Source organism: Grampus griseus (genome assembly GCF_964374135.1).
Source record: "Grampus griseus genome assembly, chromosome: 10".
Classification (NCBI taxonomy): Eukaryota; Metazoa; Chordata; class Mammalia; order Artiodactyla; family Delphinidae; genus Grampus; species Grampus griseus.
Genome location: NC_139004.1, coordinates 54,799,952 through 54,815,446, shown reverse-complemented (window position 1 = coordinate 54,815,446; position 15,495 = coordinate 54,799,952). Strand labels below are relative to the sequence as shown.

At 39.1% G+C, this 15,495-nt stretch overlaps 1 protein-coding gene across 8 annotated transcripts in view; it reads right to left on the bottom strand.

Annotated features, from left to right (window-relative positions):
• The window catches only part of ARPP21 (cAMP regulated phosphoprotein 21), a 161,631-nt gene that overhangs the window by 86,940 nt on the left and 59,196 nt on the right, over window positions 1-15,495 (bottom strand). For 5 of the 8 annotated variants that reach the window (XM_082664860.1, XM_082664862.1, XM_082664863.1 and 2 more), the window contains exons 10-11: window positions 7,304-7,412; window positions 5,338-5,439 (exon numbers count right to left, since the gene is read on the bottom strand). In XM_082664860.1, the coding sequence (XP_082520986.1) occupies window positions 5,338-5,439; window positions 7,304-7,412 (211 nt within the window). The remainder of the gene's footprint in view (window positions 1-5,337; window positions 5,440-7,303; window positions 7,413-15,495) is intronic. The other 3 variants (XM_082664865.1, XM_082664866.1, XM_082664867.1) reach the window with 1 other exon arrangement.

Sequence of the window (15,495 nt, the reverse complement as noted above, 5' to 3'; positions counted from 1 at the left end):
ATTCTCTAGCACACATTTCTCTGCTATCTTGGGTTTAATATACAACTTAGGGAAGATAAAATTCCATTATCATATGTGCTCGGGAAAGGGAGATCAAATTAAATTTTAACAAACAGAGAAAGAGAAGTCTAAACAAAATATGGTGCAACAGTCCTAAAATACGACTGTGTTTAGGAACTAATATAAAACCATGTCCAAAGTACTAAGTTTGTAAATGTAAATTTACAAATGTAAAATTATACGTGTGGATTTTCTAAATGATGAATAAGTCACCTGGCTAAAGGGATAAATAGAGACTTAACAGGTCGATTTTAAGATAAAATAAAACTAAAGAAATAATAATGACCTTTCAATATTGAATTTTTGAATTAAAAATGCTGCTAATGTAACCACCGCTCAGAGATGCCAGCAGGATATTGGTTTCTTTCTACATTTTACTGGAGAAATCATTTCCTTCCACTAAGCCAAAGGGCTAGATTGGGCATAAATGTTTTTCTCAGTGGTCTGAGCATTTTAATGGGGGCATCTCTAGAACGATTTCTGTTTTAACCTCTGTGCATTTAACATGCATCCCGAAGATCAAGTGTGCAAAAATTTTATTAAACAAAAGGCAAAAACAGCCAACTAAGAAAAAAGCTTTTCAGAAAAATATCTTTTTTAAAAAATTTGACATTTAATTTTATAAAAGGAAACAAATACAGATGATGTGCCCTTGACATTATTCCTATGAGGATCTCTTTAAAGTAAGCTAAATATCCCATTGTCTTTATTTCCTTTAGTTTGGTTTCCCTACCTGTTTGAGTCAACTTTGAGCCAAGTCCTGGTATGTGACAAAAGTGAGATTGTGTCAGATATCCACGATGAATTTAATACTTTGTTATTTCTCATCTGTTGAGGTTGAAGAGAGGTCAATTACATTTAGGATGTTCTGGCTGGTACTGAATAGCTGAGACTCAATTACTTCTTTGAAGGAGTTGATCAAAGACATGCTGACCTCTTCAGACTCATTAATCTAATAGCATTTGGGGGAAAGTGAAGCAGCCCAAAACTCTTTGAATTAAAAAATAAGTCACTTGCAAGTCAAAGATGATGTTCCCCATAACCAATCTCCAGAGCATCTGCCTGATTATTGTGGAAAGGTCCTAAAAAATCATCTCATCATCCATCTACCACATTTTCATAAATAAGACAAGAGACAGTTATGGGCTACGATTCAGTAACTGATGAAAATGTGTGTGTGTGTGTGTGTGTGTGTGTGTGTGTGTATGTGTGTGTGTGTGTGTGTATAAAGTAGCATTAATAACTTACAAATTTTAATAGCAGAGAAAGATAAAATTGTCACCGTAATTAAGCCCAGGATTCAGAGCTGGCAGGTATATGCATTCTCAGATGTAAACAAAGGTCTTTTTTTTTTTAAAGGAGGAAAACGTTTTTGCCGATGGCTTACAGAATTCTCTTCCACGTGCCACCCCCAAGCCAGGTGGTGCCTCACACCCTCATCATCAGCTCTCCCTGAAGAATCCCAGCACATGCAAAGGAGACCAAAGATGAGGTCCTCCCCGAATCCCTATTTATACATAAATACCCTTCAGAAATCACCCTACAGGCAAAACAGGTCTCTCTCAAATATATTGCTTTATCAACTTAACCTTCCTAAAAGGAACAACATTGCATAGGATTAATCATAAAACAAGTTGAAATTCTTGCCAAAGGAAACAAGAGCTATATTTCGAGTATTTCTGACAACAAAAGTACATTTATTTATTATTTGAGAACTAAATTGTTGTGTGCTCTAAATAACATTTTAGTTCCCAAATAATAGATAAATTGGTCTTATTTCAAGATACCAAAATTCTCAAACTATATTTGAAAAACTTTTTCTAGAAAACCCTGAAGTAATCTGCATATACTGATTGTGCACCTATGTACAAAAGCACACACACACACACACACACACACACACACACACATCCTTAGAAACCAAGATACATTTGTAAAATATTCAAGAACGCTTCTAATTTTAAAACAAATCTGGATTTTGCTAAAGTGTAAATACCAGGAAGTATTTTTCTATAAATCTCTATTGTAACTTCAAGTAGAAAAAAAAATCCTACTTAAGTATATCAATATTTGAACCTCTTTGAACTACTCCACACTTAATAATTGGCAAAGGAAGCTGGTTATATTACCTCTGTTTTTAAATTATGAAGATGCTAAATTAAAGACCAGCTAAAAAAAAGATTAGATGCCTGTAACTTAATTTCCTTATGCTGGATTCTTTGCATTTGTTTTACAATTGAGTTAAGATACTTTAATTATTATCTTGTGAACCTCGACAATTTGGGCAGCAGTAATGATCATTTGGGAATCTGGAATTGCATAGGTGAAGGTTCCCTAAAGGGTCCTGTCTTTATGTTACTATATATATTCGAGAAAGTTCATATTGCTGTTATGTCCTTGAGTTTGTGTTATCCTGTTAGTACAGGGTGGTGCCCAGTGACCCCTGCCTTGTGTAGCACCTCCCACATGCACCAGGGCTGGTCTGCGTGCCAACAGAATACAGCAGAAGGGAAGGTAGGTCACTTCCAGGATCAGGTTATAAATGACTGTGGCTTCCAATTGGGATTCTTTCTTTCCCTCTCAGATCACTTGCTCTGGGGGAAGTTAGTTGCCATTCTGAAGACACCTGTCAAGTCTATGGAGAAGCCCACATCACTATGTGGGAAGTGAGATCTCCAGCTTACAGCCAGCAAAGAACTAAGGCCTGGAGATACTCGAGTGAATTTGGAAGCAGATAACCACTTCACCAAGCCTTCAGATGAGTACAGCCCCAGCTGACAGCTTGACTGTAACCTCATGAAAAGCCTTGAGTCAGAATCACTCAGCTAAGCCACTCCCAGATTCCTGACCCATGGAAACTGTGAGAGAAGCAGATTTTTGTTTGTTTGCTTTTTAAGCTGCTAAATTTGGGAATATTAATAGCTAAAACAGAGAATACCAGTGGTATGACTGCATTGTCTCTACAAGAGCTATCAGACTAGGGAGAAAGACATTTTGTTTTCCGTCTAGGAAAGTGGCTCTTAGTGGCTCATTTAAGCATCATGAAAACTTATAAGAATATGATAAACACTAGAGATCTTATCCTTAGAAAAATGCACATATGCTCATGAACATAATATTTTGCAGGTAATATCAGGGATTTTATTTGATCTCTGAAGCCCTTTATGAGTACACTCTGGGTACAGCATGCTGATTAAAAAACTACTGCCCTAGGAGATCAAGTGAAAAGCAGTGTCAGAAACAGGCAGTTTCCCACCTGAATCAGTAAAGCCAGAAGTGCTGGCCACCAGGCGTGACAGCCTATCAAAGGAGCTCATGCCTCCACTCCCATAGGGAGAAGCAGCCACAGCATTGTAGAGAAGGCTGCTGAATGATTTCATGGAATAAAAAGGCTATGACAATAGCTTTGCATTTAAGCTTTCTCACATTTAAGTCTGCTTTTACTTGTTAAAAAAAGTTAATACAGCATGTGGCCATAGAGGCTTTAAACAGGAACCCTTGCCTCCAATCTTTAGCCTGGAACCCAGGTCGCTTACGAATAATCTCCTTAAGATGGATGTGAGGAAATGCAATGTGTAAAGGGAGTCACGCTGACCCCTTCTCCCTTTGACGACCTCCCTATGGACACGAGAATACACAAATGAAGTACAGCAGGGCAAGTGTCACCCCCATCACAGGCATGCATCAGTGACGTTACTTACTGTCACCTGGCTCTTGAGTGTCTGGCAATGTGGCACAGCTTTGGCAAGAAAAAAAAAGAATAATGTTGTTTGTATATTATGTGGGTGATAAGTATTTGTTTATCAATGTAACAACTCATTCATAAACTATATGACTTGCCAGAACCAGACTAAGAGGGAAAAGGTGTGTGTGTGTGTGTGTGTGTGTGTGTGTGTGTGTGTGTGTGTGTGTGTGAGAGAGAGAGAGAAAATAGAAAATAAACTAGCCTTCAGAAATATTTCTCTTCTTGAAGGTCATCAGACAGGAACACTCTACCTCCAGTCCACAGTTGGCATCATTATAGTATCATGACTAGAAAAGATCCTCTCATTACTGCATTCTTGTATCCAGCAAACATAAGGAAAGGTCTACCATGTGTCTTGCTGTCCTATGCACCCTCAATAATTCTGACCATAATAAAATAATTTTCTAGAATCTTCTAGAATTATACCTGGACATCAGACAACTATGGCTACCTCCATCTCCTTCTCTCACACTCCTCTAATTCCCAAGCTCTGGGCCAGATTATTCAACTGAAAATTGTGTTTTAAGAAAGGCAGAGAGGATCTAGAGATCAGGGAGACTGGCTTGGGCTTAACACCTCTAGGGAGAGCAGTCCCCCTCCATGCTAGGCTGGCTTTGTAAGACATCCAGGAGTAAATCACACAGGAGGTCAGACGCTCCACCTGATTTAGTAACGCCAGAGGTGTTGGCAGCAGAGAGTCTACACAAAGGTGCTCACGGCTGTACCTCTGCAGAGAGAAGAGGCCACAGCATTTTAGGAGGGTGCCAGATGAGTTCATGGAAGGGAAAACCTACGGCAATAGCTTGTCCTTTTCATTTCATTGCATTTAAATCCAGTTTTTTTAAACCTTTTAATTTGTATTTAATTTAATTGCATTCAATTTTGGCCACACTGAGGAAAAAGATAAAAAAAAAACACAACCACATCTTCTTTGGGATTTGAACAATAAAAATTGTTTTCTGACTATATCCTTGAAAATTGTTCACAGAACTATTCGATCTGAAAATGGGGTGGGGGGGATGAATATCACTATTTAACTTTGATATAATAAAATGTCCATACTTGCTAAGATTGCAGAAAATTCTGTGTGTGTTTGTGTGTGTGTGTGTGTGTGTGTGTGTGTGTGTGTGTAAGATCAACGACTCTTCTTTCTTTTCCTGTAATTCTTTCCTGTGTACAATGTTGGTCTTAAAAAGACAACCGTGTGGTATCTGCTGGCTAATATGGACGTGAAGGGATTTCTGCAAATCTGGCAACCTCTCTCTGTACTTACGGTCTATTTCATTGACCAAAATGGTTATCTCTATTTCCCCACAGGTCATACCCTAGAGAACACATGCAAACCCTCGGCCCCTCCTCCATCACTTCCCTGAAGCAGGTCCTCTTCCAGAAACACCTCTAGTTTGCTGCCCTTCGGTTTGTTCCCTGCCTCCAGCTTCCCTCGTCCCTGCCAGCTCCCTGTCTGGGGAATGAGGCTGCCTTGCTGCTGACGGAAGGACCGCACTCAAGAGGCAATGAAAACAACTACTCACATCGTGTGCAAATATTCTCTCCCTCACTCTCTGATATTCCTCTTCTCTCTCTTCAATTGATTTACTTCGTCTGTCATCTCTAAATGGATGCATTCTGTTTTGCTGAACAGAAAAAAGAAATCAGGAGGGTTATCCAAGTTGAGCTGTTGGCAATCTGCAGTTAAGAAAAACTGTCAGCTGAGAATAATAAATGTTCACTTAAGCAAATGGGGCGTGAAAAGCCTTACTCCCTCTGGTCCCTAAGGAAGCCGTGGTGGGGTACGTGTGTGGTGTGTGTGCCATGCAATGGCAGGGGATGCTTGTTACTCCTGCTTGCTCCCTTGCTGGATGCAAGTAGCATGGGAGTTTCTGGAGTGTAAGCTCCTGAATGTGCCTGAGGTATTCAGTCAGTTGGCTACGTGATGGGTCATGAGTCATGGGCTCTGTCTCCTTAGCAAACCTGTGTGATTTTGACTCCCCAAAAGGAGGCAGAATGGTGGTGAGAAAAGAGGAAGTGGCTAGTTCAAGATGGCTAAGAGAAGAAATGGCTTTGAAAACGTGGGGACCGGAGAAACAGCAAGGCGGTAAAGAAGGGAACAGGCAGAATGGAAGACGTGGATGCTACTTCTCTGCATCCTAACTTGTATTTTTATTCACTCAATGACTTATTCTGTGAATTGCGTCTGGGATAAAAAGAGGAACTAAATTCAAAAAGCTTGTCTGCTGATTAAGGTCGATGTCAAGAAATCTAACAATTCAAAGAACCCAGCATGAGGACTGCTGTTCTTCCCGCTGAGCCACTTCCTGTGTCTCTACCGCCCTCCCATCTTATTCCTGCCGTTCCTCCCCAAACGCCCTGCACTAACCACGTCCATCCATCCATTCAACAAACACCCACTAAGTACAGGACACGGGCACATGTTCCAGAGTCAACTCGAGCCATGGTGTGGTTTGATGGTGGTGGCAGGAAACGAGATACAAATGACGAACGGGTTTTTTTTTTAAAAAAAAGTGCGTCAGATGCACACACAGGCTCACGGTGACTCACTGTGGGTAATTAAAATAATAACTTGAGTGAGACGCAGATTGTCTTACCTTTCAGCATTCTAAAGCAAAGTCATTGCCAAAAAAAAAAAATCTATTTGATTGTCAGAGACATAAAGGGTAACTGTAATGACATTTACATGACTTTCTACTGTTCCTTTTATCATTAAAATTTTGTTTTCTTTTGCCATTTACTTAGTTTTCTTCTTAATCACCCTGGAACCCACCCCCTCCATCCATAGAAAAGTCTCTCTAGCCTTGTTGAGGTCCCATGAGTAAGGCTACTCTAGAACAATGTAATGTTTTGTCACAAGCAAAAAACACGTAAGGAGGAAGTTCTGCTCCAGTTCGTGCAAAACAAGCAGACAACTGACATGGACGATAAAACACGGGAAGGGGAAGGGGTGGGGGACTAAAACCTGAACTCAATTCTTTGTTGTGAAGACTTATTTTAGGAGAGTTTGCAAAATCCACCTGGCCTCACCATAACAAGGTTTGTTGTTTACAGCTACATCAGTTGATCAGCGGTCCGTATTGACAATCCAGCTCAATGTGTGCACAACGGAAGGATAAAGCTGTAGGGAGGGGAACGACTGCCAGAGTTACACAGACACCTGGAAATGCAACTGACAAAGCTCTTCCCATCAGCTCGGAGCCTGCGGCATCCCAACCCCCCGAGACATGCAGCAGAGCCGGCGTCAAGCACCACCCATGCAGCCCAACACAGAGCCATCGCTGAAGCAACCAGGATGTGGTGTTTTGCTACCCACTGAATGCCAAAGAGGGAGGCAGGGGGGAGGGGGGCAGGAGGTTGGGGGGGGACAGTCGTTTCAGAGGCAGGGGAGATTTGGGAGGGGGAGCCGGGACAACAGAATGACAAGAACATCAGGCAGCCCACCTTCAAAAACAACAACGTCAGCCACTCTCAAACTTGAGAACCAACCTGAGTGTCTTCTTTATCAATACTAGAGTTATCTCGCTTCAAGATAAACCGCTTCTGGGATTCTTCACCTTTTTCATCTTTTAAATGTTCACAAAACCTTTGCTCTGGTCTGCCAGCAAAGTAAAACATATCAATAAAAAAAGTTTTTCCCCCTGTTTAAAGTTATTTCTTAGTGTTCCCTCCCACCCCGCACAGTGGCATTCAACTTTAAAAAAAAGTGTACACGTGGTTTTGATACTAGAATTGCTGGCAATATACAGGTAGGTAATAATATGTCACTTCACAGGTGTTGTTTGAATACCTTTGGTTGTTTGGAATTCGGAGTCTTGTTTGCTGCATGCTGTTCACCATGGCTGAAGTTAAAAAAAAATTTTAAAGGCCTGAAAATATATAGTGTATAGATGTTTTCTATAGTTATTTTGACCTCCATCACTCCTGAATTCAATCAAGTCCCTGCCCATATTCTCAAGCAACTATACATGCTTAGAATTTGGGATTACCACATTAATTCACAAATCTCTGGAAACTAGAAGAACACTTTCTTTTATATCTTCCTATTATATCTTCCCTTTCAAGAGCCTTCTGAATCTGTAGTGAGAGAGAACCATCTACGAATTATTTCCATCTTTCTTTAATGACAAATGCTCTGGAATCTGGCTCCAGTAGACTCTGACATCCTTGACCATGTCTTATAAATCAGTTCAGTAATAGGGGAAACTGGAGATATTTAGTTTAAACAACTTAATGTCTGATTAGCATGGGGAAAATGCTCCAAGCAGTTATACACTATTGATTAGTCAATTGATTTTTTTAAGGTCCCCTTAATCATTTTGTATTATTACAGGAAAGGGCTCCACTTCCCTGTTAATCTCCCACAGGCATCACTGCACACCAAAGAACTCAATGAATGACTTGGGCTTGAGTTCATCCCAGAGCAAGTGCTAAAATGTTCATTCCCCAGTTTAGGAGCAGTTGTAATTTACGGCTGTCATTAAAGTGTCTCTCATGTCTGATGTATTACTCTGTAAGTCCCCTGGGTTCAGTAATGTATCCAGTCATTGGGAAGCCATGTCACAGCATCTATTGTTTAATATGACCAGCAATTAAGGTGACCAGTAATTAAGGGAATCTCATCATTAGCTCCAAAATAAGCAAACAGCACTTTGAAAACAAAGGAGCAGTTTAACTGTATAATTCAAATCTTGATGAGAAGCATTGTTTCCTTAAACGCACATACATAAAGTATAATAATAATTGGGGAGCAGACAAAACCAGAAAACTGAAATAATACCAGTTATAGCTTCTAGAATTGTATATAATTTCTGCAAAGTGATATCATTATCTTATTCAATCCTTGCAAAAAAACTTTGATGTAGGAAAAGCAAATATTTTTTGCCTCTTTTACAGATAAAGAAACCATCCCTCGCTAAATCTTTTGACTCCAGTTTATAGATTCACCCACTAAGCCACAGGCATCAAACAGCCTATTCACATCCTTGCAGAGAAGTGATTCAGTCTCTCTCTGCTTCTGTTGTACTCAGTGGGCTGGAGGGCCTCACACCTCAGGATAAAGAACAAAAAATCTGCATCATATCATCTTCAATATCAATGTAAACGTTTTCCACCAAAATTAAGATGTAATAAAATATAGCAATTTGGAAGTGCGAATGTGACATTTTAACATCAGAACAGAGTAAATTTGCACTTTATAATGAAGAGGTCATTCACAGTAGAGAAATTAAATATATTTTGGTGGAGCACAGTCACAGGTCACTTCAATTACTTATTACGCTATGAAGTCCGACAATACTAGTGTGAATAGCTACAGGTCGCTGTAAACGAGAAAAATTCTCCAGGAGCTTTTCTTTTTTCTTTCTTTTTTTTTTTAGGAGCTTTTTTAAAGCTTCCCAACATTTTCAACCACTTAGGTGTTGTTATATTGTTTTCTTTCCTTTCTTCTTAATTGACGTATAGTAAATGTACAATATTATATGAGTTACAGGTGTACAATACAGTGATATCCAAATTTTTTTTAAAAAAGCTTTTTTAAAGCTTCCCAACATTTTCAAACACTTAGATGTTGTTGTATTGTTTCTTATGTAGATGTAAAATTAGGATATTAACTTAAGTACAAACGCTGATAGTATCAATACTAATTAAGCCTCTTCTAATAGCCCCAAGCTCTGTAAACCTGATAAACTCTAGTCAATGAAATGATTTGCTGACTGCTAAATATACAGATATATTTCTTTTATTTGTTGCTAATCATCTATAAACGTTCATTTAGAAATGAAATGGTCTAAGAATGTGAACTTTTGGATTCATGAGCATAAGGTGAATTTGCTTCAGACTAAATTCTTCTTGAGGCAGAAAATCATTTAGAGTGAGATTTCAGCATAGTAACCAGAGATAGAATGCAAGTTCCATGTGGGTAGGGACCTTGCTTTTTAAAAACTGAATCCTTAGTGCCTAGAACCGTGCCTGGCATATGGGAGGCATTTGGTTGGATGAATAAATGACTCAATGTATGAATGAATGAAAATTTAGCACAGCTATATACAAATCACAGTAATTCAGGGACAGATCAAAGAATCACTGAGTAAGATATACAGTCACAAATGTTTATAAAACAGAACAGGAGAGAGTTTGGTTAGTCGGAGCATAAATTCAAATTTAGAGGGAGTTCCCTGGTGGTCCAGTGGTAAAGAATCCGCTTTACGATGCAGGGGACGCGGGTTTGATCCCTGGTCTGGGGACTAAGATCCAACATGCCGTGGGGCAACTAAACCCATGCACCACAACTACTGAGCTCCCGCGGCTCAACTAGAGCCCACGTGCTGCAAACTACAGAGCCCGCATGCTCTGGAACCCGCGTGCCACAACTACAGAGTCCACGTACCCTGGAGCCTGCCCACCACAACTAGAGAGAGAAAACCCGCCTGCCACAACTAGGGAGAGGCCCTCATGCCGCAATGAAAGATCCCGCATGCCTCAATGCAGATCCCGTGTGCCACAACTAAGACCCGATGCAGCCAAAAATAAATAAATTATAAATCTTAAAAAAAAAATTTAGACCATTAGGAACATCTTTAAAAATCAGATTTATGTTTGGCTTCAAGTCAATTGTGTTATTAAAGAAAAGCTTTTCACATTTGAGGATATCTTGGGAAAAGAGGTGGACATGGGAATTTTAGCTTTTCTAGTTTGGGAACTTCTCAGTTAAAATGTCATTATAGTTACGAGAGAGCTATTCAACCATTATTTTTGAAATGTCATCTGCGTTTCTTCATAGTGCTGATTTTCTTTTTTTCATAGCAGGAAAAATACATCCATCACATAAGCAAGAGTAGTCAAAGGAGCTTGTTTGAATCAATAATGGAAATATTATTTAGAACAACAATATTTGTTACTCTGATATAAATTACGCAAACTGCATCTTGCACGACTGCTTTTCAAGTATTTTGTTTAAATTTGTTTTCAAACATTAGAAACTAAAAGTCCAAATTACTAATTCCTTCTTGATTTTCCAAAAATATTTTGAAAGGTTAGAAAGTAACCATTTGAAGTTTGCATAAAAGGAATAAAATAAACCTAATAAGATTTTTCCAGGTTGATTTTATAGAGAATTACCTAGAGGTAAGGAGTAATTTTAGGTTTAAACTCATGAAGGCTATAGTTTATTACTGAAGTATTATATGTGATTACACTAAAAATTACTGGTAATGCACCATTATATTAGCGCTTTTAAAAATCCTTTTTTACCACTAATTTAACATTATAGCAATATTATTTCTTAGCCATAAAATGAATGGAACTAAAGTAATATATCATGGACCTTTATTTAAAATGGTAATGAATTATTTTTAATGTATCAAGATGTAACTCTAAGAAAAACTCCTCAAGGCTTCAAAAGGTCAAGGTATTTATTAAATTAATGATAACTAGAGTTTACTATGTATCTCATGGCCATGCATTATACATGCCTACATTTTTTTTTCCTGGAACATTTCAGTCCATGAGTTATTATTTTTAGCTGTCTCTTTATCATTATCAAAAAGCAGAGAAAACAAATTTAAGGTTTCTTCTTTTTTTTCAAAATTTATTTATTTTATTTTATTTATTTATTTTTGGCTGTGTTGGGTCCTCATTGCTGTGTGCGGGCTTTCTGTAGTTGTGGCAAGCGGAGGCTACTCTTCCTTGTGGTGCATGGGTTCCTCATTGTGGTGGCTTCTCTTGTTGCAGAGCACAGGCTCTAGGCGTGCGGGCTTCAGTAGTTGTGGCACGTGGGCTCAGTGGTTGTGGCTCATGGGCTCTAGAGCACAGGCTCAGTAGTTGTGGTGCACGGGCTCAGTAGTTGTGGCTCACAGGCTCTAGAGTGCAGGCTCAGTAGTTGTGGTGCACGGGCTTAGTTGCTCCGTGGAGTGTGGGATCTTCCCGGACCAGGGATCGAACCTGTGTTCCCTGCATTGGCAGGCGGGTTATTAACCACTGCGCCACCAGGGAAGTTCCTAATGTTTCTTCTTGATTAAAAAAAAAATAGTTTCCTCTTCTTAAGTTTTTTAAAAAAGTGTTTTCCCACAATTCATAGCAGGGTCTACTGTGACACTCATTGATCATGTGTGGTGAGCAGTACTGGCATTTCCATTCTGTCTTGGCATCCCCAGTCAAACTTTTCAAAAGTTAGAATTAACTCTTCATTGTTCCTTATTAGACAGAGCTCATGAATTGACAGGCAGTATGGCTGAATGAAATACTGTGTAAGACCATCAAACTCTATCTTCTCGTCAATTGATTCCAATTTTAGTTAGATTTCTTTCACCTGAACCTTAAAAAAAGCTGAGGATGCTTTATTATTTTTTAAAAATCTTTTTGATCTACAAGTATTTTCAGTGGTTTACTCTCACTGCCATTTGGTTTCCATTTCTTGAAACCAAATGTATTACTTCTCATCCAAATAGTTCAGTTTAATCCCTCCCCTCACATACGCACAAATGAAGAATTCAATTCTGCTAAATGCGGAGGAGCACAAAGGGACATCTTTGAATTTCATACTGAATAATGGAAAGATGGTCATCAATATGCATGAAAGGTTGCTGTGCACAGCAGGGTGAAATATTTTGATGTCAAAGACATTCATCAAAAATATTTTAATAGTCAAACATATTACAGAAGTCTGAGTGGCCCTGTTCCCTTAACACGTGGAAATATTCAATTACGATACTGACAACTGATATCTCTTATTTAAAAAAGAAAGTCCTATGTTCTTTACATATTTCATGATTTCCACTTCCACCTTGTCATTTTATACCATTTTATTCTCTTTAAAATGAGACTACGCCTTAAAAATTCAGCATTCTAGCATTTAAGTTTGGAAACCAAACATCTTCAACCAACAGACTACAACTTCTCTTTCTACTCTATGCCCCAATTCCACCTTTCCTGAAGTCATGGTGACACACTCACGGCCTCTCCACTAGCAGAAATCTTTTTTTTTTGGTCATTTGTATACGTTCTCTGTTGAAATTTCAGTTCATTCTATTGACCATTTTTATTTTTTGAATTTTATTTATTTTTTATACAGCAGGTTCTTATTAGTTATCTATTTCATACATATTAGTGTGTATATGTCAATCCCAATCTCCCAATTCATCCCACCACCACCACCTTCCCCCACCACTTTCCCCCCTTGGTGTCCATACATTTGTTCTCTAGAAATCTTAAGATTAATAAGACACAGGAAATACATCAAGAAGATTCATTGTACACAGCCAGGCTCTGGCCTTCAAGTATGCCCTACAACTTCCCCCAGGGAGAGTGCTAATGTGACTGCTCCTACTAAAGGTGGATCTGGAAGCAACAAAGGGAGTCTGCAGAAACTGGGCCTAATTCTGCTCCCTACAGGAGGCCAAGGTGCTGATGGAAGGAACCAAATCACTGTAATCTGGCTCCCTCCAAACTACTCTACATACAGGAAAAGACTATATGTAGTATTTATATGTATAGTGAACCTCCCTCTAAACTCTCCCGAACTGTATAATACAGATAATGTCTTTACACATCTATACACACAGGCTTGCACTCACACAACCATGTAAACCTCAGTCTTAGCTGAGTGGCAGTAGCCGTGGATTTCAGTCTTGATCTTCTGTGAAATGACCAGGTAAGATCAAGACACGAACCTCGGTTTTCTCTTCTGTAAAACAGTCTAGCTTTATCTACCTAGAATGTTGTGAGCTAGACAGATAGATAGATAGATATACAGATATTTGGAAAGTATTATTACTGCATGGGAAAGCTCTTTTTAAAAAAAGTTATATTAAGGATATTAACATTATAGAAGGTACGTGCATGTTTCATTTCCAAAATTAAACAGTAACTTATATGTTCAACACTCCAAGACCCATAAATAATTTCAAGTTGTGAAAGGAACACAGCACACTTATTTTCTCTCCTCACAATGTATGTCTGTCTATCTACAGACACATGTTCTCTGAGGTATTTGAGAATAATAATATGAGAAAATATATTTTGAGAGACATGATGCAGAGTTTGACCAATGTTAATAAATAAATGTCTTAACTTTGAGCTGGACTATTGTTTAAAGAACTAGGTTGTCTGTTCAGTAAATAAAATCCCACGGTTTTCCTGAGAGTAATGTGATTCTTAGTTAGGTTTCTGACCTTTGGCTTAAGGTCAGATGATTTTTCAATGCTATTCCTATAAAAAGTGCAGAGTAAAGTTGTCCTGTTTAGAAATGACAGGATGCCAACCAACCGCTCACAGATTTCCAAGAGGCACTTGAAGGGATGCTTAGTCCTCTTCAGAGGACTAGTAAGCAAGCGTCATACCAGGACGCTGCTCAGTTTATTCCTGGTGCCACTCACATTCCGAGACAAAGGAAAAGAAATACAACAGATGTGGGAGGAAAAGTATGGGTTTTTTTGGTTTGTTCTGGTATAAATGCACTCCATCACCTGCAGGGAGTGAGTGCTTAAGGGTCAAGAACTGATGACTCCCATCTTCAACCTGAGTCCCTTCAGGAAACTAAGCAGAACAGACGTCCGCTGACGCTGCTGTGCTGCTGGCCACTCCTCTCTGGTCTGCCCCCTGAGAAGGGGGCAGTCCCCCAGTCCTTTTCATAGGGCAGTCATCATCCATCACCTCAGGGATTCTTAGCAAAGTCAACTGGGCTCAACTGCTTCACTTAGAGAGAGGCTTTGCTTAGCACCAGAACAAGTTTCATGGTTCTTGTGATTTACCTAATAGCCAGCTCAGTGCATCACCCTTTCTGCAACAAACAAGCAAACTACCACAGTCACTATAACGCCGCTCATCACTCCAGGCCAATACCCACGTCCACACCTCTCAGGAATCGGGACCTTGTGCTCTTGAGCACTGGACTCTTAAGGTGTCACCTCCAACCTCTGCCTTTGAGCCACTATTCTTGTTTCATGGTTGCAGGGGCCTGTATCCTCTTTCCGCAGTAGATCTGCCATTTCCTTTCCTTGCTTTGCACTCTTAAGAGTAGGGGATTGGAGGCAATGACAGTGGGTGGATGTGAAAGACAAAAGAAAAAAATATTCAAGAGATGACAACATTTTAACATGAAAATTATCTGGAGCTAGTTAAATGGTTACTCTGACATATGCAAAGACATTCAGATACACGTGGGATTTTCTCTGCCTATGACTGATCTTGGCCCTTTGGAAAATACTAGTCAAAGTAGATGGTTTCTCGTCTCCATATGATACACCCTGAGCATACATCTTTTCTCTAAGAAGGAGAAAATGGGAGGGGCGGGCGGGTAAAAATTATCTAATAAGAGAACAATGAGCTGCTTTGGGCTAAACACGTAGAAAAATAAGCAAAAGAGAAAAAGTGAAGATCAGAGAGAGAAACAAAGAGAAGAATAAAGTTTCTCATAAAGAAAATAGACCCATATATTTGTAACATTTAAATATTTTTTAAAAAGCACTGTTCATCTTTTAGCCTCAATCCTCAATACTTATCAAAAAAGTAACATGATAGAGAGTAAATACATTCTAAATATCATTTGCACTACCAAATTGCACAGACCCTAGTACCTCTGCCCCAGATTTCCAAGGGGCTCATTTGGTGTCACCACCTAATCTGACAGTTAACAAAGAATGTCAACAGAAAAAATTTAAAAGTGCTAGAGAGTGAAACATATT